Source organism: Sciurus carolinensis, chromosome 4 (genome assembly GCF_902686445.1).
Source record: "Sciurus carolinensis chromosome 4, mSciCar1.2, whole genome shotgun sequence".
NCBI classification, from domain to species: Eukaryota; Metazoa; Chordata; class Mammalia; order Rodentia; family Sciuridae; genus Sciurus; species Sciurus carolinensis.
The window spans coordinates 64,755,722-64,783,636 of NC_062216.1; the positions used below are offsets into that span (position 1 = coordinate 64,755,722).

The 27,915-nt window shown below is 49.2% G+C and overlaps 2 protein-coding genes across 2 annotated transcripts in view; one reads left to right on the top strand and one right to left on the bottom strand.

The window, feature by feature from the left end:
- Positions 1-1,097: 1,097 nt before the first annotated feature.
- Tmem121b (transmembrane protein 121B) lies at positions 1,098-2,981 on the top strand. Its single transcript, XM_047548201.1, has one exon. It carries the CDS (start codon positions 1,098-1,100, stop codon positions 2,853-2,855), a length of 1,758 nt encoding a protein of 585 aa, XP_047404157.1. The 3' UTR covers positions 2,856-2,981.
- Positions 2,982-11,085: 8,104 nt separating this feature from the next.
- Positions 11,086-27,915, bottom strand: part of Il17ra (interleukin 17 receptor A) — a 28,149-nt gene continuing 11,319 nt past the window's right edge. The window contains exons 2-13 of the mRNA XM_047551293.1: positions 25,729-25,753; positions 24,825-24,971; positions 23,907-24,019; positions 22,119-22,245; positions 19,626-19,673; positions 19,351-19,514; positions 18,213-18,296; positions 17,601-17,685; positions 16,834-16,845; positions 16,530-16,631; positions 13,776-13,817; positions 11,086-12,949 (exon numbers count right to left, since the gene is read on the bottom strand). Of these exons, the coding sequence (XP_047407249.1) occupies positions 11,421-12,949; positions 13,776-13,817; positions 16,530-16,631; positions 16,834-16,845; positions 17,601-17,685; positions 18,213-18,296; positions 19,351-19,514; positions 19,626-19,673; positions 22,119-22,245; positions 23,907-24,019; positions 24,825-24,971; positions 25,729-25,753 (2,478 nt within the window). The 3' untranslated portion in view covers positions 11,086-11,420. The remainder of the gene's footprint in view (positions 12,950-13,775; positions 13,818-16,529; positions 16,632-16,833; positions 16,846-17,600; positions 17,686-18,212; positions 18,297-19,350; positions 19,515-19,625; positions 19,674-22,118; positions 22,246-23,906; positions 24,020-24,824; positions 24,972-25,728; positions 25,754-27,915) is intronic.

Here is a 27,915-nt window from a genome sequence, read left to right on the forward strand (position 1 = left end):
CTTTGGCAGCTTGTATCCTTCCCTGGCTTCCTTTTGCATCTTGGTTTTTATCCAGGTGCCATGTGTCTTAATGACCCTTTGTTTTCCTCTCCACTAGATACATTTTGTTACTTTCCAACTCCTGCTTAAAGACCTCTGTGAATAAATACAAAAAGCCCCTCTTGACTAGAGCCTCTTGGTCACTCCCATCACTCATTCGTCCTCTAAAGTAGTTATATTCAGGGAACTTCCTGATCCACTGGAAATTGGGACTTCCTTGAGGATGACCCTGAATTCAATGCTGGGTGCATGAATATGTAGAACTGGGACTGCCTTTTTAAAATCCATATTGCTGGACTCCATCAGTTTTTAATGCGTTAAGGAGAGGCAGGATGACCCAGTGGGAAGGGCACTGGGTGAAGTGTGGGGGGAAGCCGTCCAGCTGCTGACTGCAATAGGAGCTGCGCTGACCAGGTGGAGAAGCCTGAACCTGTGGCCTGAACCTGGTGCTTGGAGACTATAATGACATCCAGTCATTGATGCTCCAAGGTTTCAGCGAGTGGAAGTCCTTGGGGTTAGGAATCCTGTGCTTGGTGATGTCCTCCTACCACCGCCTCATCCCAGTCGGCCTCGTTCCTCCTCACTCTGGGGAATACCTGTTCCTTCCTTCTTACCCTCCAGGCTCACACTACTCCCCACCCCAACTCTAATGCCTCAGCGCTCCCCTTCTCTTTTTCTTCCTGCTGATCCAGCGAGCCAGGCTTTCTCCTCCTCTGGTCTTTCCTCTCCCCCTTGAATCCAGTCCTGGTTTCCCCGCCGCCAGCTCCCTTTTTTTGTCGGCTGGGCTAGGTCCCCGCCTCCGCCCCCGCCTCGCCCGCCGTCACCATCACCGCGGTCGGCTCAGCTCCTCGCCTACCCCCGCTCCCAGCCACCCAGGGCTCGGTTCGCCCAGTCCGGTGGCTCCAGTCCGGATCTCGCTGCTGCCCAACCCGGGTACGAGTCCCGGCAGCTGGGGAGGAGGCGGCGGCTGCTGGCCCCGGCTCCCCTCGGCCGCCTCGCCAGCCCGAGGTTGGCGGGGAGGGAGCAGCTGGGCAGCCCCCGGAGCCCCTCGGAGGACAATGCACCCGGCGCTCGGCAACCCTCGCGCGGTCTCGTCCTCGTCTGGCTCCTTCCTGCCGCCCCCAGCTGCCGCTCGGTTACAGCCCCTCTTCCTCCGAGGGGGTTCCTCCCGCGGCCGGAGAGGCTCGGGCGACAGCAGCACCAGTACCAGCACCAGCCGGGGGGGAGGAGGCGGCAGACGCGGCGGGGGCGGCTGCTCCCCAAGCAGCAGCACCGGCGCAGAGAGGGAGGAGGACGACGAAAGCATCAGCATCAGCAAGCCGCTGGTGCCGGCCGCCGCCGCCGCGCTCCCGGGACCCCCGGCTCAAGGGGGCGCCGCGGCCGCCGACTCCGCGCCGGCCGCTTTCTCCTCCTCCGCGGTCACTTCCTCCTCCACCTCCACGCCCACCTCCTCTTGCAGCATGACAGCCGTGGACTTCGGCGGGGGCGCAGCGGCTGGGGCCGTCGGGGGCCCTGGGAGCCGCTCGACCGGGGGCGCGGGCGGTACCGGGACCGGCAGCGGCGCTTCCTGCTGCTCGTGTTGCTGCTGCTGCGGCCGCCCCACCCGGTCTGGCCGCAGGGGTCGGCGTCGGGGCTGCACCCCTAGCCCTGGGTGCAGCTGGGGCTACCAGGCGCTGTCCGTGGTGCTACTGCTGGCGCAAGGCGGTCTGCTAGACCTGTACCTCATCGCTGTCACTGACCTGTACTGGTGCTCCTGGATCGCCACCGACTTGGTGGTGGTGGTGGGTTGGGCCATCTTCTTCGCCAAGAACAGCCGGGGCCGTCGGGGCGGCGTGGCGAGTGGTACGCACAACCACCATCAGCACCACCACCACGCTGCGCCTCCTCTGCACTTGCCGGTCGCCTCTTCAGCCTCCGCTGGGGCTACCGCCGGGGCCAAGGCGCGCGGCGGACGCGCTAGCGCTGGAGGCCTGGGGAGCAGTCAGGGGGCAACCGGGACAGCGGGCGAGTTCGCCTTCGCCTACCTGGCCTGGCTCATCTACTCCATCGCCTTTACGCCCAAGGTGGTGCTTATTCTCGGCACGTCCATCCTGGACCTCATAGAGCTTCGCGCGCCCTTTGGCACCACGGGCTTCCGCCTCACCATGGCGCTGTCGGTGCCCCTGCTCTATAGCTTGGTGAGGGCTATCAGCGAGGCGGGCGCGCCTACGGGCTCCGCGGGACCCCTCCTGCTACAGCCCCAGCAACACCGTGCCGCTGGTTGCTTCCTGGGTACGTGTCTCGACCTGCTTGACAGCTTTACCCTGGTGGAGCTAATGCTGGAAGGGCGCGTGCCGCTGCCAGCACACCTGCGATACCTGCTTATCTCTGTCTACTTCCTGACCCTCGCCTCGCCGGTGCTCTGGCTCTACGAGCTCAACTCCGCAACCGTGGCAGCGTCATCCTGGGGCCAGGCTTCTGGCCCCGGCAGCTGCAGCCGCCTTCTGCGTCTACTGGGTGGCTGCCTGGTAGACGTGCCCTTGCTAGCGCTGCGGTGCCTCCTAGTGGTGAGCTACCAGCAGCCCCTCTCCATCTTCATGCTCAAGAACCTCTTCTTCCTTGGCTGCCGAGGCTTGGAGGCCCTGGAGGGCTGTTGGGACCGGGGAAGTCGGGCCTCCCCTAGTAGGGTCAGAGGTGGTTACGGTGCTCCACCCTCTGCCCCGCCGCCCCCGCCCCCACCACCTCAGGGAGGTTCCCAGCTGGGCCACTGCATCTCTGAGAACGAGGGAGGTCCCCATGGTTATGTCAACACACTGGCAGTGGCTTCCCAGAATTGAGGGAGTGAAGGACAACCTTACTTTGAGGTTGAGTCCCCAGGCCCCATGGCCTCTGACCTCTTTCCCTGATTTGGTTAGGCTTTGTTGGGAAGAGGTGACTTTTATTAGGGCTGAGGGCCAGTACATCCTTTTGCACCCCTTGGTAAAGACAACTCAGAGGGAGCAGTAAACTGTGGGGGAGATGGATCCACTTACCCTGTGCTCCCTTCTCCATATCTTACCCCAATACTGACCTCCATGGGACTGAATGACTGCTTCCTGCTTTCCCTGCCTCGCCCAAATTCCCATCCATTGTGGGAGAAAATGGAGGAAAGGGGGTTGTCCAGGCAGGGGGTGTTGCGCCTTGGGCATTTACCAGCCTGTTTAAGGCTGTGGTTTGTAACCACTGACTCCAAATCCACTCTTCCCCTCGTGTGTCTATTGCAGAAAGTAGATGGGGGGTGGGGGGGGGAGAGAGAGAGAGAGAGAGAGAGAAAGAGAAAGAGAGAGAAGCATGTTTCCTTGTGTCTACCCTGTGGCCCTTGCAACCAGGAGGAGGTTGAGGGAAATTTTGCCCCTGCAATCTCCTCTTTCCTGCCTGAATTTGTGACCACAAATTCCCAGGAGAGTGGACCCTGGAGTTAGCCAGTTGCTCTCCTCAAGGGAGAGACTCCCCCAGGTCTTCCTCAATCCCACTCCTCCCTTCTCAGCTTGGGAGGAGGGGTCCATATTCTAAGGACCAAACAGCACCCTTTCTTGGGTGAGTGAGCATTTCTACCTCCATGCTTTCCACTTTGTCGCATCGTGCACTGATGCTGCTTGCAAAAAATAAAGAAAAAATAGAAGTTGCATTCAGCGTGGCCCCAGATCCCATTGGGGTTTGGTGCCAGTGATTACAGGGTCTGTGGAGTATCAGCCATTGGCTTGCCCGTCTTCTTTTCCTAACCTACATCTAGAATGCTTATCCTTCCTGTGTGAATGCTGGCTGGGTCAGAACTGGGCTCAGAGAATCGGCTTTGGTGGGCCTCCTGAATGGGTGTGAAGTTGGATTTCCCATGGGCTCAGGGGAGTAGAACTCCCAATCCCCATGTGTCTCTCCTCTAGGGAACTAGTATAGCTCAGGAAGGGTGGCAGTGACCTTTCTCTGCTCTACTTACAGAACTCACTAGGAAAGAGGCAGGCTGCAGAACCCTGCCTGGCTAGCTTTCCCCCATGCTGTTCCTCTTACTAAGGTGATGACAACCAGGGTTGCCCACTTACAGACTTGGGGTGGGACATCACTCTTGGAATTGTTGAGGCAGGATAAGTATTTTTTAGGTGAGGTACAAGTGCAGGAAGACGGTAGGGACCAAGGCCAGGAAATACTCGCTTTCCTCCACCCACAATAGGATGGGATGGGGGGCAAAACTTTAGGAATTTTAGGTTCCCTTTCTCCTTTCTTCTGCTTTGGGAGTCCTATGTAGTGTAATAAACCCTAGACAAAGGTGCAGAAGACATGGATTCTCATTTACTATTTTTGAATGACATTATTTTAATTTTCTTGGTCTGTTACTTCCCTAGTGTAGCATTCTTTGTGTTTAGGTCTCTTGAAAGCTCTGATCACAGTGCTCTCTGTAAAGGTGGATAGAAGAACCAGCCAGGATACACTTGTGGTACATTCCCTGCTTCTGCCCTGGATGTGTCTGTGGCCTCAGGCTGAAAGAGCAGGTGCTATTGGCACCTGAGCTGAGTGGGCTTGCAACATCTTTTCCCACTCCATTGTCTCTGCCCTTTCCTAGACCCCCCAGCACGTGGAAGGGCCCAGAGTGCCAAGTCATGACAGTGCACTAACCCTGCAGCCAGGACACCCAGCCAAAATAACCTCTTGTTTTGGTTAGCTGGGATCCTTTGGGAGCCAAGGGGATGCTTGGGGTTCCTTCTCTCCAAACTGCCTGGTGGCTTGTGGGCAGAAGCCATCTATGTGGACAGGTACTTGAGGGGCCGAAGTTTGACCGGAGTGTTCTGGAGCCTGCCCTACTCTGAGTGGGTAAGGGTGGGGAATGTTTACAGTTGGCACCCTCTGGGCTCTCACTCTTCTTGCACTGTGGTGGCTGGCTGGATTTGACAACAGATCTGTTTCTGCCTTCTCCCCACCCTGGACTGACTCCTCTTCTTTTGATTGGACTCAAGGTTTTGGGGCCCAGGCCCAGGTGGGAATTGACAACTACTCCTGCTATTCCCATATCTTCTCTTCAGCTTTGCTGTTTTTCTGCTACCTAATCTCAGTGACTGTGAAAGGGCATCATGTCTGAGCCATGGCTGACCCTGGCTGGCCCCTGACTCACTTATGTTCTACTCTTCTACCCTTTTGATGGCCATCTCCCTGCTGAGTGACTGGGTATGAACTCTGAGTGCTGTTGGGTTTTGGATGGGGGTGTGATAGGTTCAAGTGCTGCCCCTTCCCTGAGTATGTGGAGATGATGGCAACAAGGCCAGTGCTGACAGAGGTCAGGCCTGCTCAGGTCCTGCCTAAGGTCCCGTCTCCCTAACTCACTCCCAGTATTCTCTTTTACACATTGACCACAATTACTTTGTGTGTAGGGGGCAGGTCCCTTCCTTTTGGTGTTTTTTATTTTGGGTTTTTCACACATTCCCCCTTTTCTAGTCTCAATAAGAAATGTCCCCTAAAGCTCACTTTTTCTTGGTTTTTTTTTTTTTTTTTTTTTTTTTTTTTTGTGGTGCTGGGGATCAAAACCAGGGCCTCATGCATGCCAGGCAAATGCTCTACTACTGAGCCACACCTCCAGTCCACTTTTCCTTGCATTCCAGGGCATCTAAAGTGCAGGGATCAAACCTGAGATGTTCCCTAGCGTTCTGATGACCAGGAAGATGTGCTGCTCCTATGGCCTGTGCCAGCAGTATGGTTCATAGAAAAGAACTCTGGGCTCAGAATCTAGACCTACCTGCTCCTGACATTTGAGTGTATGTGTGGGTTCTCTACTTGAACCCCTCAAACTTTATCAATTTAGACCCTCTCTAAAAACTATTGATTGCTTGAGAAGGGGGGTCTCCCTTTGAAGCCAGGCTGGGATTACAGCCATGCACCACACTTAGCTAAGACCATTCCCTTTTAGAATGCCCTGATAATGAGCTGGTAGATTTTTGTAGAAGAGGACTAGCTGGGAGCTAGAGCCCAGAAGGAGGAGGGAAGTGGCACCTCACTAGCATTTATCACTTTTTTTTCTTTCTCTTTATAAAAATAAAACCAGACTCTGTTCTGAAAATAAAAAACTTGAGACTTGTGACACGCTTCCTGTGTGGTTTGTTTTAAGATCTTTCCTGTCCTGGTTTCCTTACTGAATTCTTAAATGTCACAGTGACATTTGTCATCATTTCATATGTTGGTGTTAACATTGTGGGTACACCTTGGCTAGGTAGTTGGAGCGATTCAGGGAAGCAGAGGGCTGTGGCCTGGGGCTGGGGGTCTAGCCAGGTCTTCTGTAGGCGTGGCTAACTCTGATGAGAGGGACTCCCCCAGTTGCCTGAGTTTCTCCCAGAATAGCTTTCCAAAGCGAAAGACTGGAGAAACAAATTTTTATTCATTTATTTTTTTGAGATGAGGTATTACGATGTTACCCAGCCTGGTCTTCAACTGCAGGGCTCAAGCAATCCTCCCACCTCAGCCTCCTGAGTAGCTAGGATTGTAGTCATGTGCCGCTGTGCCTAGTAAGGAACTAATTTTTAATACTCTTTCCTTCCCTATCACTCTTGCCCCAGCCAGAAACATGAATTCTTATATATGAATGAGAAGAAACAAGCCATGTCTTATTTATTTATTTACAGGAAGGAGACTATTAAGTCTAAGGCAGAATCTTGGATCAGCACCAAAATAAAACCACAGTAATTTTTCTTAGCACAAAGGCAGCCAGTACTATTCACTCCACTCTTGTCTTGTTACTCTAGAGTGTGCTGCTTTCTGCTAGTCCAAAGGCTTCACAGCAGTCTGGCCCAGCAGGGCACAGGAGGCCGAATCAGAGCATGGAAGAGCCAGGGAGCCTAGGCTTGTGTGGCCTCTTCCTAGCTGTGTGGCTTGGGCAATCCTCAGACCTCCTGGAACTGGTTCATCATTTTTAAACAGTGAGAGTGGATGAGGTGGCATCTGCCAAAATGGCTCTTGTTGATTACAACAAATTACTATACAAAACAATCACAGAACAACCTAAGAACATGTTCTTAAATCTGATGTAAAATAGGAAGATTAATTTGGCTAAGCATGTTTTGCATATGGGTATGTCTTAGAGTCAAGTCAACTGGTGCTCAGCCAGTTGTTCAGCTGGAACGTGTCAGAAGGCCCCTGGGAAAGATGGAGGAGAGCTTTGGGTGACCAATTCAGCATGGCAACGTAGGGGACAATCTGACCCTCCAGGGCTGGCTCCAAGGAGGAACACAGAAACATATCCCACGGTTGACTGTGGGATTATCTCATTTCCTCCTTGTCACGTTTTCCTGAGGCCTGGGAAGATGAGGTAGCTTGTGAACACCACACTGTAGTTAGCAAAGGAAGTCAGGTCTGTCACCTCCAGAATCTACAGTACCTTGGGAGCCTTCAGATATCAGCCACTTAGTTCACCTTTCCCTCCACTGAAGCTCAGTTCTGGCTAAAAAGCTGTTTTTCAATTTCACAGAAGAGGCAAGAAAAGTCAACCAGTGGGACACCCATGTTTAGGGTGAGGGCACATGTAGGGGGTTGACCACTGGCAGCTTGCCTCTCCTTGAGTCACCATCATTTCTGAAAGAATCCAGCAAGCTAGTTCCTACTGCAGTGTTCACAATCAGAGGGGCTGCTCCTCCTGGGAGAGGAATCTAGGTGCCAGGGCAGAGAAGGTGGAGACATGTTGGACATGTCTTCTTGTCACCCTTCAAATCATGATGGTAGTCTCCATGTTCCATGAATGGACAAGGCTGTCTCCAGTGGGTGACCACATGCCTTCATCACCCTAAGTGGACAAGAGTGGGGCCCAGTGCCAGGACTTAGGGAGGCCATCAGCCATGGAGAGCTGGGGAGGAGCCTAAAGCAAGAAGACCCTGGGAGCCACTGGGAGTGATGTGACGTGGGAAGTGGGGGTGCACCTACTTGACAGTTCACACACATGGGGTTGGGGGCAAGCACTTTATAGTCTTATAATCTACAGGCTCTGTGTTGTTGCCATTTTCCCACAATGCACATATTAACAAGTTTATTGAGCTTCTAACATACACCAGGAAGTGGAGCACAGTTTACTGTTATAATTTGTAAAAGCAAACACTAGGGGGAAAGAAGCAATAAATAACAGCAGGAGAAGCAGCCAAATAGCACTCCAGCTCACAAGCTGCTTTGCCTCTGGATCAGGTCAGGGCTCAGAGAACTAAGGATTCACTTGGCTTCCTACAGAGGCAGGGGTGTACTGGACCCAGCAGTGGCTTATATGGATTGGGTGCTTCTTGGGTGTGAGACACCTCAGTGCCTTTCATGTGGATTTCATGGATTCCTCACAAGACCCTGTGAGGTGGGAACTCCTGCCATGCCCTTTTTAGGGATGAATGAGAAACAAGGGAATGACATTAAAGAAAGAAATGAAGCCAGCACATGGTGGCATGTGCCTGGAGTCCCAGGTACTCAGGAAATTGAGGCAACGGATGGTTTGAGCCTTGGAATTTGAGGCCAGCCTGGGAAATAGTGAGAAAAGAAGTGGGGTAGAGAAGAGGGAGGGAGAACAGGGGAAAGGAAGGGTAGAGAGGCCATGTGGATTGTTAATTCCATTTGTATGACATGTCCAGAGTAAGCAAATCTATGGTCACCTAGGATGAGGAAGTTAAGTGGGGATGACTAGGGGTGCTGGGTCTCTTTTTTGGGTAATAAAAATGTTCTAAACTTGATTGTACTAAAGGTTGCTGAAACCTGAATATACTAAAAGTCACTGAGGTGTACAGTCACCTGTGCATTGTACTGTATGTATATAAAGTGTATCTTGATAAAGATGTTAGGGGGAGGGCTGAGGATATAGCTCAGTTGGTAGAGTGCTTGCCTTGCATGCACAAGGTCCTGGGTTCAATCTCCAGTACCAAAAAAAAAAAAAAAAAACCAAAACCAAAAAGATGTTAGGGGGAAAAATCAGTCACCATGGAGCTAAAGGGGACTTAAGACACAATGACAACTGAGGACATTTTTCTTTTTTTTGGTACCAGGGATTGGACCCTGGCGTGCTGAACCAGAGCCACATCCTCTGCTCTTTTTAATGTTTTACTTACACACAGGGTCTAAGTTGCTGAGGCTGGGTCTGAACTTGCGATCCTCCTGCCTCAGTCTCCCAGGCCACTGGGACTACAGATGGGAGCCACTGCACCCAGCTCTGAGACGTTTATTGATAAGGCCTCAAAAAGCAGCTAGAATTCAAGGTTTGTGATCAAGATGGAAAGTTTGCTTCAGGGAACCATGCAGTGGCTTCGGGCCACTTTGCTGTCAGGCAGAGCCCTGGCTTCAACAAGAGCACAGTCACTATGGTGTCCTGTACTCTGGACATCTAATATATATGTACTGGGAGCTGCGGAAATGTGACAGGAAGCTTGGTTGGCATCTTGATTCAATGATGCTCACTGCCAGGATTACTAGAGAAGAAAGATGGAACCTGAAAGGCTGGTGGCTGGGAGGGGTTGATTCCTTTTCTCCCTTATCTGGACCTTTGCTGCTGTTGGACCGAGTATAAGGAACACACTGGAAATTTCTGTCTTGGTGGTCCTGCTGCTGCTAGGCAAAATCTGTCTGCTAGAAAGAACAGACCTATGGTAACATGTAACTCAAAATAACTAGTGGAAATTCTTGGCAGAGTTAACGACTTTTTATTGAATCTCTTCCATGCACGGGCATGTCCACGCACACACACCTGTTATGCTGACTTTCCTATCAGAGTCCTCTCCTCCGAGCTGAAGCTGGGAAGGACATGCAGGTCTGATGTCTGGAGTGGAGAGCACTTGAGGACAGGGTCAGGAGCATCCCTGAGTGTTCTTTAGCTTTGTCTACCCCAAGAAGGCACTTGAGAAACAATACTTTCAAACACGGGGCTTGAGTCTCTCAGATGTTGTCTTGAACCTTAGACCTTTAGGTACACTGTGGCACACGTTCCCTGCCCCCAAGGGGCCTATCTAGATCTTCACTACATCCCTCCCTACCCCACACCTCACCTCACTCTGCCCCACTCCCCAGGGCTTCCTGAGCTCAGGGGGCTTCCTGAGCCCCAGGGTGGAGCCAGGTAGCCCTGAGGAATGCTGGGCCCCAGCCTTCCTACTGACTGGCAGTCAGAACATGAGCTCCGGATTCCAGACTCTTCTTCCTGCTGAATGCTGTTAGGTTTTACATCACACACTTCTATCCTGTTTTTAAAAATGATCTGAGGTGACTTCCAGGCATGTCTGGCACTCAGTCCCCTCCTCTGCAGGGAAACAGCTCACCTTTTATGAAAGCAGTCCCCAGCAGGCCTTCAGGCTGCTGTCCCAGCTCCTAGCCTGACCTACAAGGTTATCCCTACCCTGAGGTCTGGCCTCCTCCCCATCCACATCTCTCCTGCCCTCCTTTCCAGTACTCACAGCCCCAGACTGCTCCCTTCCCTGAGACTATGACATTCCCCGAAACCAGCCTCTCCCTGGGCCACGGCCCTGCTCTGTAATTTCACAGCCTGGGCAGGCCTCTATTCACTTTTTTTTTTCTTTAAAAATTTTTTTAGTTGTTTTTTGTTAGACCTTTATTTTATTTATTATTATGTGGTGCTGAGAACCCACACATGCTAGGCAAGTGCTTTATCACTGAGCCACAACCCCAGTTCCTCTATTCAGTCTTTATACCTTGTTTGATCTTCCCCATTCCATGTTTGTTAATTTTTGTTCTCACTAGATGTTAAGCACCTTGGTGGCCAAGGCCACGGCATGTGCAATATATTTTTGTATTCTAGATGCCTGGCACATAGTAAGTACCAAATAAATGCTGAGTGAATCAATGAATGACTCAGCCATGAGTTCCTGGGAATGGGTTGTGAATTCTTGTGGGGACACAAGATGACCAGATGGTCACATTAAAAAAAAGTTATGGAGGGGTTCTGGGAACAGAATGAGGATGTCTACATTTTATCTTACTCAATTTATTTATTTATTTATTTATTTGCGGTGCTGGGGATTAAACCCAGGGCCTTGTGCTTGTGAGGAAAGCACTCTACCAACTGAGCTACATTCCCAGCCCTCTCAATTTTTTTTTTTTTTTTTGCGGTGCTGGGGATTGAACCCAGGTCCTTGTGCTTGCAAGGCAGGAACTCTACCAACTGAGCTATATCCCCAGCCCTCAATTTATTTTTAAGGTAGGGTCTTTCTATGTCACACAGGTTGGTCCTGAATTCCTAGGCTCAACTGATCCTTCCATTTCAGCCTCCCAAGTAGGTGGGACTGCAGGCTCATGCCTCCATGCCTGATAAGATACCTGCATTTCAAAGGCAGACTCTTCACATACACACATATACACATCCATGTACACGTTAAGCTCAAATGCACACACATACCCTTTCAAGGCTTGAGACCTGGGAGGCCCTAGGAGGCGGCCTGCTCTTCTACAGCTGGCCTCTCTGACTCCACACTGTCCCAGCCAGAGTTCTTTTGGAGATCTTGGAAGAAAAGCTGCTGCTGGAGGCTCCTCAGGTCCTGCAGAAGCTCAGGAGACAGCTGCTCAGCTGACCTCCCCAGGTCCTGTTCTTCTTCCTTCTCCTCCTCCATTTCCCCAAGCCCATCAGGGGGCTGTGGGGAACTTCTAGAGATGTAGCCCTGGTCTGACTGCACAGATTGCCGCTGCTCCTCCTCACAGGGTATGGAGGGGTCCTTGAGGACCAGTGCAGGACCTTCCCAAGCACCCTGGGCCTGGCCATTCAGACTCTGCTGCAGAATCGAGAGCATCAAGCCCTCTAGCTGCTCCCTCACATCATCTGGGAGGTGGCCAGGTGATGCCATTGGAGTGCTGCAGAGAGGTGAGTCTTCAGAGTCCTCGGGGAGGAAGAGGATGCTGTTTCTCCGTAGGCCATGATCCTCCAGCAGGGGGCAGGCCTCACCCTCCTCCATCAAGGCCAGCCGGCCGGCTACGCTGTTCCCGTCAGCAAGAGGAACCAGCTCCACTGCACAAGCAGCAGGAATCTGCTCTCCAGGCAGCACCACTGTCTGAATGGCCTGGGTTGCCAGCTCCCCCTGGGGCTGCAGTTGGGGTCCCAGCCTTGTTATTCCCCTTCCTTCCTCACCCACGCGTACATCTACCACCAGACAGCCCTCAGAGCCAGGTTCCTGCACCAGGGGCTTCTGCCTGACAATCCCACTCCCTGATGGCAGCAGCGGCTCTTCAAATACCTCTTCATCCAGGGATGGGAGGTCCTGGTCATCAGGGGAGCAAAGGTTCTCCTGCTCAAACCAGTCAGGACACTGAGTCTGCCACTCCCGGAACTTCTCCACGGCCTCCTTGAGCTGCCAGCCACTGGGGCTCTGCAGGTAGTTTTCCCCTGTGAGCTCCTGGAGGCGGTGCATCCGGCCAGGTTCAAACATCTCCAGGTCCTGGATCCGGAAGTAAACCTCCTCAAGCTTGTCCATAAGAGGGTACCTGGAGGTGATGTTGAAGAGGTCGGGGACATCGCTCTCACTGCTGATGCCAGTGAAGTAGCAGATGATGTAGGTGCCAAAGCAGGCTGGCTTCTTGAAGTCTGGCAGGATCATATTCATGGCTGCTGTGAAAAGGTCCCCAGTGGGCTTCCAGCGGTCACACCGTAGCTGGATGGTGGGCTCCTCCCAGCCCAGCATGGCCTGCCATTTGGCCCGGGTACCTCGGGAACACAGGATGATGATTTTGGAGTTGCTCTCTACCATTTCCTGCTTCTGTCGGCCCACCCAGGTCATGACCCCCACCTCTGAGATGACTTGTTCTTCGAGGAGGTCAAGAGCCACTTCAGTGCCACAGGTGGTGAGCAGGAACTGGGCGAACTTTAGAACCACATCCACGTAGAGAGGGTGGTCGGCTGAGTAGACAATCCAGACCTTCCTGGGCTTTAGCAGTGGGGGGGTCAGGTCAGCAGTGGGCAGGACACCTAGAAGAACCAAGAGAAGTAAGACCACATGCTTGATCCTCATGCCCCAGGCCCAGGGCAGTGTCCCCCGGTCAGCCTGTAAAGGGCCTGGATCAAGCACAGAGCTTGGCTCTCAAACCAAGAAACACAACCCGGGTCTTTTAGAAAAAGCAAAATGTTGTTGTCTTGACTTGTCTGGGCTGCCTGAAAAAAAATCAGATTGGTGCCTTGTGTGAAAAAGAGTCTTTCTCTCACATTCCTATTCAGCCTTTAGTCTATACTTTCATCATTTTAATTGGAAAAAGAAAAAATGGTGCAAAAAAAAAAAAAATGGTGCCAGCAGACCTAGCTATGTGTCTGCTCAAGGAAAGACCTTTCTTCACAAGATATGGTACACTCACTTTTCTTTCCTTGTCTGAGTGATTAAAAACATGGTGTCCCAGCCAGGCACAGTGGCACATGCTTGTAATCCCACTGACTTGGGAGGCTGAGGCAGGAGGATCACAAGCTTAAGGCCAGCCTCAGTAACTTAGCAAGGCCTTAAGTGACTTAGTGAGACCATGTCTCAAAATGAAATATAAAAAAAGGGCTGGGATGTAGCTTAGTGGTTAATCACGCCTGAATTCAATTCCCAGTACCAAAAAACATGGCATCCTAAGGTGTTTGGGGCACCTTGCAGGCTGTCTGTATGAGGCGCTTGAAGGTAGGTCCTAAATGTGAAGTCTCCTGAAAGGAGGGGCTCAGGAGTCAAACCATACAAGGTGACCCATTCATCTATCCTGAGGACCTACCACCAGTCTTTAAAAACAATAACACAAACCAGCTTTCAGAGACCAGGATTACTGACCAGTGTATTTGGTGTCATTTCCATATTTTTCACGATGCGACCCTGAAAGGAAAAGAAATATACTGGAGTGACTCTGCTGAAAGGGAAACAGGGACCAGCTCACAAGGTGTCTGACAGGAGTGCTGACAAAGGACAACCGATAAAGAGGGCAATCACACACTTCTGGGCCTTCACAGGGAGACCATGTTGGGGCACTGTGCAGCTGTAAGGCCTGACTGGCTGCCATAAGCGGTGTTACTAACACCTCTGAAACTCAGTTTCTTCTGTAAAATGGGTCTGAGGTGTAGTAGATGAGATCATGTGTGTGAAAGGACCTGTGCTTCATACACACTCAGTCAGCTGGGGGTTCCTGTGATATTTGTGATTCTGACCCAGTTGAGCCTGTCATGGAGGTCAAACTACAGGGAAGCCAGGGATCTGAGCCATGGTGAGGGGCCAGAGAGGAGCTTTATGAACAAATGGTACTGGAGGGAAAGTTCTTCCCCAGAAGTGTCCTTACAAGAGGCAGATAGCTTTTGACATTCCTTTCCAGAAGCAGCTTGCACCCAGTCACTTACAACATTTCCTCCTGGTATTTGAGGTGAGGAAGGGGAACCAATTGTTCCCCTTGGACATGTGATGAAAAAAACCACATGGAACAGTTAACTCTTCCGGGAGAGTTGGGGTGAAGAGAGTTCAGGGATGATCATGTAAGAGAGTTATTTTATTTATTTAATTAATTCTTAATTCTTTCTTTCTTTCTTTTTTGTGATACTGAGGCTTGAACCCAGGGTCTTGTATACACTATGCAAGCAGTGTTGTGCCACCACCAAAGATTTCCTAATCTTTCATTTCATTCTTACTTTTTGGGCCTTTTCCAATCTAAAAAGACACTCTAATAACTAGTGGGGTTTTCCTTTCCTTCACCCTGCAGTGTGTAGTACTTCAGGAAATGGTCAGAAGTGTTACAGCAGCTGGGGATGCTGCTCAATGGGACAGCACTTGCCTGTATACACAAGGCCTGGTGTTCCATCCCCAGTATCACACATACACACATACACAATACAATGGCAGAAATGAAACAAAAACAAAAATACCTGCTAACATCTACAGAGAGAGCCTTACTTTTTTTTTTCCTGTAGTGCTAGGAATTAAATCCAGGTCTCACATGAGATAGGCAAATGCCCTGACCCTGAGCAACACCCTCACCCTGACAACTCTTAGATTTTATAAAGCAGTAGAGATGTCATTTGATCCTTGCAATAATCTTCTGGATATAATAATTAACACTGATTAATACCTAATTCTGATGCAGCTTCCAGATGAGAAAAGAAACAGTTTAGGGTTATAGGGGGACCAGGGAAAGTCCAAGCCCCTAAATGACCCATGTTCTCCTTGACTAGCACTTGACCAGCAGAGGGGTGCAGAGGGAAAAGGAACCACTGTGTACTGATGCCCACCAACAGGACCTTCCTTGATATTTTATTTAATTTCACTATAGCTCTACAGAAAGGAAAATGGAAACAGATTTGTCAAGTAACTTGCCTATGACTGCAAAGCTGGTGAGGTAGAGCAGAGTCTACAGTTGTGAGTTCAGGGTTCAGAGCCTGAGAATTCTCTATCACACCCTGCTGTCCCTTGTTATTCTTCCTGATCATGGATGTACAAGTCTGGGGGCTGCAGGATGGGGTTGTTCAGGTCACTCCACCTGCCTAGTTGATCATTCCTGATGCAGGGCAATTTCCCATAGCGCCTTCTGTTGCTTTTAATATAAATTTTTTAATGTATTGGGTACTGAACTCAGGAACACTCTATCCCTGAGTTACGACCCCAGTCCCCCTTTTTTAAAAAATATTTTTTAGTTGCTGATGGACCTTTATTTTATTTATTTATTTATTTATTTATTTATTTATTTATTTATTTATGTGTGGTACTAAGGATTGAACCCAGTGCCTCACATATGCTAGGCAAGTGCTCTACCACTGAGCCACAACCCCAGCCCCATCCCCAGTCCTTTTTATATTTTATTTTGAGATAGGGTCTTGCTAAATTGCCCAGGCTAGCCTTGAACTTGAAATCTTTCTGCTTCAGTTTCCTGAATAGCTGGGATTACGGATGTGTGTGACTAATACTATTTTAATAATAATAAACATAACTGGCCAGTAGTTTTTTGGGGAATGGGAGAGACACTGGGGATTGAACCCAAGGGCACTCAGCCACTAAGCTATATCCCCAGCCCTTTTTACTTTTTGAGATCACGTTTTCTAAGTTTCTGAGGTTGACCTCAAACTTGTGAACCTCCTGCCTCAGTTTCCTGAGTCCCTGGGATTACAGGTGTGTGGCCAAGAACACCCAGCTGTTAGTAACTACGGAGAAAATACTATGTGCTAGGTTTTGTGCTAAAGATTCATGTGTATTATTTCACTTAATCTTTACAATAGCCTATGATGTCAGTATTATCTTTGCCATTTTACAACAGAGAAATCTGAAGTTCAGAGAATTAAAAAATCTTCCTAGGTAGTCAGTGGTCTTTGAGTCCAGGTCACCGGATGCCTAGTTCTAGATTTCTGAGAACTGGGATGACTATGTGGTGTAAGAGAGGCAATGTCTATACTTAGTTGAGATTACAGGGCTGAACTGAAGGGTGCTCTCTGAGCACAGTCTTACAGAGAAGGTCTAGCAGTGAGACTGGTTAAGGAAGCAGGAGAAGGAAAGACATAGGGAGAAAAATGAGGAACAAGGGGAAAGCTCCAGGCCTCTCCTAGAGTCCCTTACCTGGTAGCCTCCATGTCATGCAGACAATCAGCAGGATGATGGAACCCACCAGCAGGACAGAGATGCCCGTGATGAAGCCATATACCCACAGGGGTATATACTCTGTGGCAAGTAGAACAGTATGAATGACAGGCAGGGGTCTCCAGCCCCATCCCCAGTCCCTGGCTCTGTCCCCTCTGGCCTGCACCAGGACAGAGCTTCAGATTCAGCCAGGTCTGCCTGGCTGGGTCCAAGGCTCAGTTAGGAACTTCTGTGACCCTTGGGGAATGTTCCCTGACACATGGGAGAAGGGGTCTGAGCTTACCTGCAACTGTGACTGCAATGAGAACCAAAAGGAAAAAAGAGAAAACAGTGTTCTTAATAATTAGCAGTAATTACAAAACCCATCACTTTGTCCAGAGGACCTTAAAGACCTTGATCCTGCGCCCAGCACTTTAGATATGGGTCAAAGTTAATGCAGCCACCTACACGAAGCACCCTCAGTTGTTAGTCTAAGAAGAGGTGCCTCATCTCCCACCTGGGAGGCCAGGTTCTTTTCCAGCCCTGTGCCACATCTGCTGCTGTGCAGTCAGCATGGTGATGACCTCATGGGAGTTGGGGACCCATGGCTTCTGAAGGAGAAGTAGGCAGTTGGCTCAGGTAGGAAGCTGAGGTTCTGCCATGACCTTGGTATGTGATCCTGAACAAGTTATTTAACATCTCTGCCTCAGTTTCCTCATCTGTGAAGCTGGGGTGGGGAGTCTCTACTTCACCATACTGTGACTCACAGTTTGTGAGGATTAAAAATGGACAGTGTGTTAGAGCACTCCCACTGTATGTGGTGCCTAACTGTAACTGTGTGCTAGCAATAATCCCTTCTTCCAGTCAAGGAAGCAGGTTAAGAACTCTGCCTAAGGCTACAAGCTCATGAAAGGCAGTCAGGAGTCCAGTTCAAGAGAGTGTCTCCAAATTATGTTCCCCTCCCAACCTCCTTGCCACTCCTAGGACCAGGTCAGGACTCAGCTCCAGGGGATGATCTTCACCCACCCTCACCCAGACATGCACAGCCCAGGGCAGAGGTATCCCTCCTACCTGGAATCTCTGGGACCTCTGGGCAGAGGATGGTCACGGTATGTCTGAGACAGTCATTAAGGCAGCTGCTGAAGAAGGGCTGGACCTGGGAGAGGAGAGAAAGAGCTAAAAAGGGCCTCTGAGAGGTGGCAAGATATGCCTACTCCCATGCTTTCTCAACAGCAGAGTCCATTTGCAAGTAATGACCCCTGGGTGGCCAGGAAAGGATCTCCATGTGGCTGTTGAGTGGGGCATGATGGCATATGTCTACAGTCCCAGCTACTCAGGAGTCTGAGGCAGGAGGATCATTTAAGTCAAGGACTTTGAGTCCAGCCTAGGCAACATTAAAATACTTTATTTCAAGAAACCAAAAAGATCTTTCCATGGGTTGTTGAACCAGATCTCCTATCTGTGTAAGGGGTCAAAAGTGTCCTGCCCAGGTGGGGTCGGGAGAACAGGGCAGGTGAAAGGCAGGATGGTGCCTTCCTTCCCTGTCAGGGCATCATGGACACAGTGGTGATGGTGCTTGGAGACAGTGCAGGGCACAGCTGCCTCCCTTGCTTACCTCACCCTCTGGCGGGAAGGCCCACCTGTGCACACTCTCCCATACCTGTGTGCACCACACCCACCCACCTGCACTTGGTGGCGACAGCACCAGTTAGAGTTGTATAGAGGGAGTGTGAAGTTGGCTCGCTGGTGGAATTCCTCTTGTTTGGGCTGCAGAGAGAAGAGGATGGAAAAGGCCAGTTGGACCAGAACTTGCTGCATCACATCCCCAAAGGAAGCTGTGGGGAACATCACCCTCGTGGACCAAGTGCATTTCTCAGAAGGTCAGAGGGAGAAAGGCTTTTCAGATTCCTGTTCCAGAAAAATCGATCATTCGGCAGGACGACTGGTATGCTGTCAACTGATAAACACTGTTATTTCCTCCTCTGCGTGGCTGCTGGGGACTGTAGGGACAGATCTGTGTTCACACCCAGCAGGGGGACAGACCACATAGCACATCTTTTCTGCACTATTCTGGCTTCATCTTATTTCTTATCTTTATGTTCCCTTTGTTTTAATCCCCATGTTTCTTCTTTTTTTTTTAATATATTTTTTAGTTGTTGATGGACCTTTATTTAATTAATTTATTTATATGTGGTACTGAGAATAGAACCCAGTACCTCACACATGCTAGGCAAGTGCTCTACCACTGAGCCACAACACCAGCCCATTTCTTCTTATTTTTAATTTTCAAATCCCTTTTGGAGCCAGGCTCAGTGACTCAGACTCAGTCACCGAGGTAATCCCAGCAACACAGGAAGATGAGGCAGGAGGATTGGAAGTTCAGGGGCAGCCTTAGCAATTTAGTGAGGTCTTAAGCAACTGAGCAAGACCCTGTCTCAAAATTTAAAAAAGGGTTGGGGATGTGGCTCAGTGGTAAAATGTCTCTAGGTTCAATTCCAGTACCCCAAAAAAAAAAAAAAAAAATCCTTTTTGGAATAAAGTAGAAGAAAAATAGCAAATAGAGAATAAAGGAGAGAAGGGGGAAGGAAGAACAAAAAGGACTGGAGAGGAGGGCAGGGCAGAATTAAATCTATTTCATCAACTAAAGAATCAGCTACAAGATGGAAAGTTACAGCTTGCTGAGAGACCTGGCCACTTCTGATGTGGCAGTGTTGGACTCTGGGCTTCTGGCAACACAGTTCTGCCAGGACCAGAGGCAGAGGCCCAAGGCTTCCAGAGGGGGTCTGCAGCTATGTCAGACGGGTGATGAAATGACCATTACCGCAGGTATCTGCTGTAGGTACTCGAAGCATCTGTGGTCCTCTGCACGTGGAAAACTGTTGAGTAGGATCTGGTAATGGGAAGATTCGTTCCACAGGGTGAAGCTCACCCGCAGCTGGTGGGCCTCCAGGGTCTCTGCAGTGATGTTGGGGTCCCAGAGGCTGCCTGCCAGGGGCACAGATGTGGTCTGGGAGTGAGGAGTGGTGTGTGTGCCCGAGTGTGTGCATGTGTACAAGTGTCTACACCGGGTATAGTTCTCCCAGGTCAGCCAGTTACCTGAGCTCACACATGGTGTGGTTATCTTCATCCTGGCGTCCTCACAATCTGCCGACCCAGAAAGAGAGAATGGATTAAGCCTCTGCCTTAGGAAATCTGTTCTTCCTGACCCTGGGCAAGAGCAGCTACAATCATGTTTCTTGGGAAGACTGTTCCCTCTATAGCAAGCTCCAGGACTGAACCACTGTCACTGGCCCTGGGGGCCACCTCTCCATCTCAGCCCTCCTCTCTCAGGGAACCTTCTCAATTCTAGCGTATGCTCCTGAGTTCACTTTGGGTGGCCACGAGTCTCCTTCTGGTTCCTTCTCCCTGCAGTTTTTTCACCCACAGATGCCGCTGCTTTTTTACAGGGTGAGAAGAACTTTGGTCCCCACAGTTTCTCAAGCTTTCACAGGCATGGTCATCACTAGTTCCTCATTCAGCAGATCTGTATGGGTGCTGATAATCTGCATTTTAAAAGTTCTGACACAATCTGTTGATGCTGCTGGTCCATGGACCACACTGAGGACCGTTGCCCAATAGTTATATTCTTGGTTCCTTGTTATGATTTAGATATGACGTGTCCCCCAGAAGCTCATGTGTGAGACAGTGCAAGAAAATTTAGAGGTGAAATGATTGGACTGAGAGTCTTAACCCAATCAGTGTGTTAATTCCCTGATAGGGATTAACTGGGTGGTAACCAAAAGCAAAGTGTGGCTGGAGGAGATGGGGCACTGGGGGTGTGTCTTTTTGGGGTTTATATTTTGTCAAGAGAAGAGTTCTCTCTGCTTCCTGGGTACCATGTATCTAGCTGCTTTCCTTTGCCACACTCTTCTGCCATGATGTCCTGCCTTACCTCCAGCCCTGAGGAATGGAGTCAGCCATCTATAGACAGCATCTGTGAAACTGTGAGCCCTAAAATAAACTTTTCCTTCTGTACATTATTTTTGTCAGGTCTTTTTGTCACAGTAGCAAAAAATTGACTAAAACATCACTTTTTTTTTTGGTTACTGGGGATTGAACTCAGGGGCATTCGACCACTGAACCACAACCCCCATCCTACTTTTTGTATTTTAGTTAGAGACAGGATCTCACTGAGTTTCTTATTGGCTTGCTTTTGCTGAGATGGGCTTTGAACTTGCAATTCTCCTGCGTCAGCCTCGTGAGCTGCTGGGATTACAGGCATGCACCACTGTGCTGGGCTAAACATTTGTCTTCTCCAATCTCCTTGATTACAATGCTTTTACTTTGGTTTAAGAAGACACATGGCAAGTTTGAACTACCACAGAGAGACAGGGATGAGTCAGTCTACTTTAGGAACCAGAGATGGGGTGGGGAGACTTACTCATTCAACAAAGACCTATAGAGTCTACTATGTGTCCTGCACTGTCCTGGGCATTGGACACACAGTGGTGAGTAAGACAAAGTTCTTGCTCTCTGGAGATGACACTGCAGTAGAAGAGACCACTAAAAGCAAACCAATAGCATGTAATAACAAGTCAGGGAACAATGAATCTCATTGATTCATTGATTTGTGTGTAAGAAGAGGGTCATCACCATCCTCAAGCATTTCCTGTAGGAATTGGCTGAGATTCTGGAGAGGGCAGAGAGAGAGAAGGTGACACATGTCTAGTATGCTTTAGAAGATATACTTGGCAGTGACCACAGGCAGCATGGGTGAGTAGGGGGAGAGGAGAGAGTGGGATACAGGGATGGGTGCTGGACAAATGCAGACAGGATGTGGGGGGAATGAAGAATATGACTGGAACTAGCTGAGTGCTGTGGGGTGTGCTTGCCTAGCATGCCCAAGGCCCTGGCTTAGATCCTCAGCATCAAAAATCAAGCATTTCCTGTCCAGCTACTATATGCAAGGCAATTTATGAGGTTCTGGACATTACAGAAATGTAATATCCCAGACCTTGTCTTCAGTGAGTTGGAGCTCCAGATGAATCTGGTTTGAACAACAAGAAATGTAGGAATTGGCTGAGATTCTGGAGAGGGCAGAGAGAGAGAAGGTGACACATGTCCAGTATGCTTTGGAAGATATACTTGGCAGTGACCCACAGGCAGCATGGGTGAGTAGGGGGAGAGGAGAGAGTGGGATACAGGGATGGGTGCTAGACAAATGCAGACAGGATGTGGGAGGAAATGAAGAATATGACTGGAACTAGCTGAGAACAGGAGCCACCGCTCTTCCCAGGGTGGCTTGTCCTCCTGACATTTTCTGGGCTGGAGCTAGTTCTCAGGATAGAGGGAGGGGCTCTGGTTCCTACCCCTCTCCTGGGATCTTGGGCCCATATTCAGTGTTGTGCCAATTGAGAATGGGCTGCCTTTAAGGGGTAGAGGCTGAAGCTTCACCCTGAGGAGTTCTGAGGCCCTGGCACATGTTCTTTCTGTGGATACCATAGGCTGGCAATGGCAAAGCCCATCAGGGAGGCTGCTGTCTGCTCCTCCTGCCAGTTTCTTATCCCAGAGCCGAGTCATGGAGAGAATGGCTTAGGAAGAGGCTCTTACCTGGCACAAAGAGCTTCTTGGACAGGTGGTTTGGATCCCCATCAGGGATGGTCTTGGGTAGGTGGTGAACAGTCACCTCGTACTCCTGGCTGGGTTCTACCACAAAGTGGCTGAAGGCAAAACGCCACTGAAGAGACAGGAGGAGGGAAGGTTGGGTGGGTCACAAACACCTATTATCCATCTGGGCCCAGAGCATTCCATCCTTACCTTCTCCCTCCAAACCAGTCAAAAGTAAGAACAAAACAACAACCAGAACAGAATCTGAAGTTGGAGGAACAGTGTCTTCCTCTGTTGTTTTTCTGGTCTTTTCTGCCCATTTAACCTAGACATGGCCTCATCAGTAGAGAGCAGTGTCAAATGCAAAAGAAGGAGGGGAGGGGCTGGGGTGTGGCTCAGTGGTAGAGCAGGCGCTCAGACCTCAGCAGGCACCAAAACCCAACAAAACAAAACCCTGCAGACCAGTTGGTGAAGAGTGGGAGCAGTTCTCCCCCTCTCAGCTCTCTGGAATTGCAGAACAATGGGTTTAAGTGACCTGAGCTGAAGGGCTTCAGGCTATTGGACCTGGGACACAAGAGTCAGTTAGCTACATACTGTTCAATGACTCTTCCTCTTACAAGTTACAGTGGGGGATTTCTGGAGAATGTTCTGGAGCAGAGGAAGACCTAGAGATCCCTCTCACCCTAGGCCTGCAGTGAGATAAGTTTGTGCTGAGTTACCTTCTGGATGATATGGATAGAGACTTCAACTCCCTTTTAAAAACTTTTTTAAGAGATAGGGCCTTGCTGAATTGCCCAGGCTGTCCCCAGACTCCTGGGCTAGGTGATGCTCAGCCTCCAGAGTAGCAGGGACTACAGGAGTGTGTCATTGCAAGGGCTCCAACCCAGTCTAATGACCTGGTGGAGCAGGCTGGGGGGGTTCTCTGCTCCTAAGTAGATCAAGGCACCAGCTCCCACCCTCCACATAGCAGCCAAGTTTGGGGGTCCTCATTTAACATTTGGAGGGGGCTCTATCTTCTGTGCTTATGTCTTTCACAGATCTAATTTGTTTTAAAGCAGTCATCTGCAGATTTCAACCAGTAGTTTTTCAAACTGGAGCCTACATCAGATTATGCAGAGGGCCCTTAAACACCAACTGCTAGTGTTCCCACTCTCAGAGATTTTTATTCAGAAGGTCTGGGATCAGAGATGGGGCCCAAGAACAAACATTTCTAACAAGTTCCCGGGGAAGATGCTTTGGGAGCCACTGCTTTCAACGAACTAAACAAGATCAATATTTTATCCTCCATCTGTGGACAGCAAAACTAGACCAAATTCATTTGCTTACACCCCGCCCACAGGTCTTTGGCTTGGGCAGTTTTTCCCTTTTGGAGGCAGGTCCTAGATCAATTCAAATTACAGACCCGGGATGTAGGAATGTGGAAGTGGTCTTCCAATTCAACATCTTTAAAAATAAATAGTAAAGGGTTGAGGTAGCTCAGTGGCAGAGCATTTTGCAGGAGGCCCTGAATTTAATTCCCAGTACACTGGGGTGGGAGATAGGGTGTAGGGGAGGAGAATGAATAGCTAAGTAAAGTGCAGAAGAAAAGCAAGGGTGGGAATATTAACTTTGCCCCCTCTAGCCCCCCATAGCTCACAGCAGACACCATGTTCCCCTGGAGTAGACATCTTGACTTCCTCAGACCTTCCAGTACCTTCTTGTCTTTATTACTCTAAATTAGGGTCCAATCTGGGGACAAGTCACACTGGTATCATCAGAAGAACACGATCTACTCAGGAGCTATATTCTTACCCGCTTGCGGTGATGGTTCAGTTGAGACAGAAACTCGAGCTCGACACACAAACGTTCATTGGTGTTTAGCTGCAGGACAGACAGCTCTGCACCCTCAAGGTACAGGATGCTGGCTGAAGGGAAGAGAGGAGACAAACAGATGCAGCTGCATAAACCACTGGGTGTGCCACTTCCCTATCTGCTATGCTTGCTCACTCCTAAAGGAAAACCTGCCCATCTTGCCTAACCCCCCCACTTCCTGTTCCCTTCAGTTCACTCTCTGGCCTCAGCTAACGAACTTGTAGACAGCTGCTACCCAGACAGATGAGGACAAGTGGCACTTTACACCAGATCAGCAGCAAAGGCTTTGCAAACTTGTGGCTGGGGCAGATTGGTGCTGCATCTCACAACAGTCGTCCCTGCCATCCTTGCAGAGAGGGAGTAGTGATCATGCGGGCTGGCGACTCAGAGAGAACCAAACCCATGTCCTGTTCACTGGTGCTGGTTCTGTTTAGCCCCTAGTCTTTCCAAATCTGCAATCAGACTCTCTAACCCTGAAGAGGTTTGGGGGATGTTTTAATAAGTGTTGGCCTCTAAGTTAAGGGGGAAAGTACTGGCAAATGTGCTACCAATTTTCTAGTAAACATTTGGAATTTTTCATGAAATTAACCACTTGCCTTTATTTCCCCCCAGGTTAATAAAAATTTTAGGTCTTTCACAAAGGATAATGTGATGAAAGGATTGCTGTGTGCTTGCCTCTAAAACACTGAAAAGGTATTGGCCAAATAGAATGATGGATACTTCCAGCACTGAACTGTAGCCTACATGTCTAACCACAGGACCGGGAGTCCAATTTTGGGTCTGAATGGGAGGCAATGTCTAGCTGTGGATTCACTTGGAGGTGGTGGAACCTGAGGCCTGGCTAACATTCCCACTCACCATCTGTCTGCAGTGTCCATTCGATGTGCACCACAGGGACCAGGTCTCCATGCTGGGTTCTGGCAAGGCGCAGCTGGATCTCTACGTGTTTGGGGGAGGAGGGAGTCAGGTTCCGAGGGTGGATCCAGCTGTCATCCAGGCAGGTACCTGGCAGCCAGAGAGAAGCAACCATCAGAGATGGCATCCTTTCTATCCCCAGCAGGCCAAAGAGACCTAACTCCTGAACAATTCAGGGCCTGCAACCTTCTAGCTTGCAACCCTCCAGCTTGTGACCCTCTTGGGTTCTTAGCTCTACTGTCCCATTGCTCTTTTCTAAGTCTGGTCTGGGATAATCACAAAGCTCTGATTCTAAAGGGCAATTTGGGGAGGTATGTTTTGAGGAAAAACAGGGGTTGGAAATGGGGCATAGGACCATTGGCAATAATAAGAGCTGATTTGTGCATGTCGGGGTCCCTAATCAGCATAGACACATGAAGTATTTGCTTCTCCCTTGAATGAAACCAAACCAAGGAGCTGGGGTTGTGGTTCAGTGGTAGAGGGCTTGTCTAGCATATGTGAGGCCCTGAGTTCCATTGCCTAGCAAATGAAAATAAAAACAAAACAAAACAACACCACAGATGCCTCACTTTACAGTGAAAGCGTGGAAGATCAAATTGTCTTAAAGGTACGCTAGGGCAGCACATCAGAGAATACTTTCAAAATCTATATGACAGAAGGGTGTCTCACTGCCCAACTTGGGCAAGTGAATGTTCTCCATAGGAATTGCAGGTGCCCACACCTGGGACATGCCTGGGACCACTATAGCCTGAACTTACAGAGGGGTTACAGATTTGCTGCCAGAAATCAGCACAAGACTATCACAGTATTAACAAAGCAACAAGAGGAACAAAAAAAGAGGACTTACTGTTCTTCACTCTGCAGTCTAGCCCCTGTGGAAAGAAAGAAGGTCGTAATTACAGCTGAGAAAGAGCTTACCTCATGCACCCCTGGGCTCATTTGTGAGAGTAAAACTTACACAGCCCTCTCTTCCCACATTTGGGGATCTCGCTGGGGGGTCTTCTTCCCACCCTTCTTTCATCCTGGTCAACTAAGGCAAAGGTGTGTGGTAGATGGCAAAATGGAAGTAGAGATTTTATTTTTATTTTATTTTTTTTAGTGGAGAGTAACTGTCACAAGCTGGGAACTGTACAACTTTAAAAGACACTGAGAGGTTTGTCTTGGGGCACCCTAGTGAAAAGGTCCCCAAATCTCTTGAGGCTTCCAAACTTTGATCTGGATAACAATGCCCTAAGAGGTGGGAGGAGTGAGGAGCCAAAATCATAAGCCTTATAGCAGATCAGCTACAGGAAATTCACTAAGTCCCTATAAACTTACTAGAAATGTCAGGGGTGGGGTTGGGATCCAATTCAGGATCTGCAGGAGAGCTCAGTAAATGAAACCATTCTCTTGGGGGCGAGAGCTTTGGCAGTATAGAAGGGAAGGCTCTGAAACTCAGGCATTTCTAGTTCTCCTAGCTGCCCAGATGGACCAAACTTATCCTGTGGGGTAGAGGTCAGATGCTGAAGCAAGCCAGAAGCATACGTTTAAAGCCAACAGAGTGGGTTGGGATTGTGGTTCAGTGGTAGAACACTTTCCTAGCTAGCAAGAGTGAGGCACTGGGTTTGAATCCCAGCACCACATATGAATAAATAAAAGAAAGATCCATTGACAACAAAAATATTAAAAAAAAAAAACAAAACCAACAGCAGTTTGGTATGTGTGCATACCAAACTGGGTTGGCACCTGTTCTCAAGAAGGAGCAGAGAGCAGGACTAAGGCCCAGGAGGGAACAGACAATGCCCCCCTGGGGGTCATTCATGAAGCCGACATAGTCTAGGCTGGATCAGTCTGGGCAATGCCAAGATCAACTCTAAGGGGGTTATTTCACTTGTGTGCTCTTCTCTAGGACACCAGTGCACATGCTCTTGGGGTCCAGACTCTGCACTCTGCAGCTCCTGGTGTTAACTCCCAGCTACTGGTCCTAGGCTTGCCTTTCAGCCTGCCAGGTGCTCCTCAGACTCGAGACCAACACATAGCTTGCTGCCTCTGCTTGCTCTGACAAATGCCTGCTTTTTCCTGACAGGACCCTGTCCTTTGTCCTCCCACTTGAAACTCCTAGGATGGAGGACAAGAAACTGGTTTATTCACCTTAAGAGGAGCTCTTTTAGAAATGGCAAATGGATACCCCATTTGGAGTTAATTCCCTTTTATCCACTGGTAGCTTCTAAAAAACTATGGCAAGATGATGCTCATGATGACCAAGAGGACGTGGGAAGGTTTGAAAACAGCTGACTGGCCATGGTGCTGGTGGGTATCCTCCTCTATTCTTGTGATTAATGGAAATAGTTTGGTATGACACCAAACTGAGCTACTAAGTACTACTGTTTGGTCTTGCTTTTTGATAGTTATTGCCATATATAAGTATTTTCCTTCTGTTACTATTATGCCTATATCTTGTTAAAAGCAACCCTGAATCTTACCAAATACAGCATTTATGAACATAACTGTACATTTTCTCTTTTAAATTACTGATGTAATGGATTATGTTGATGATTTGCTGATAATGGATCAAACTTAGTACTCCTAGAATAAATTCTACCAGATTATGATGCATTATTCTTTTGTTATTCTGCTATATTAAATTTGCTAGGGCTGGGATCGTGGCTCAGTAGTAGAGTGCTTGCCTCGCATGTGTGAGGCCCTGGTTCGATCCTCAGCAACACGTAAAATGAATAAATAAAATAAAGGTATTGTGTCCATCTACAACTAAAAAAAAATTTTTAAATTTGCTAATACATTATTTAGAATTGACTCTTTCTATATTCTTAAGTGAGACTGGCCCATAGCTTTCTTTTTCTGTAGAAGATTAATCAAGTTTTAGAATTAAGCTTATACCAGTTTTAAAAAAATGGGTAACTTTTCCTTTTTTCCCTGTGGTATAGAATGTTCATTAATGAAGAATGGTTGAATAAAGCAAAATCTAGTTTAAATCTAAATATTCATCAAAATGGAAATGGTTGAATAGATTGCTATCTCCTAGGGAATATTATGC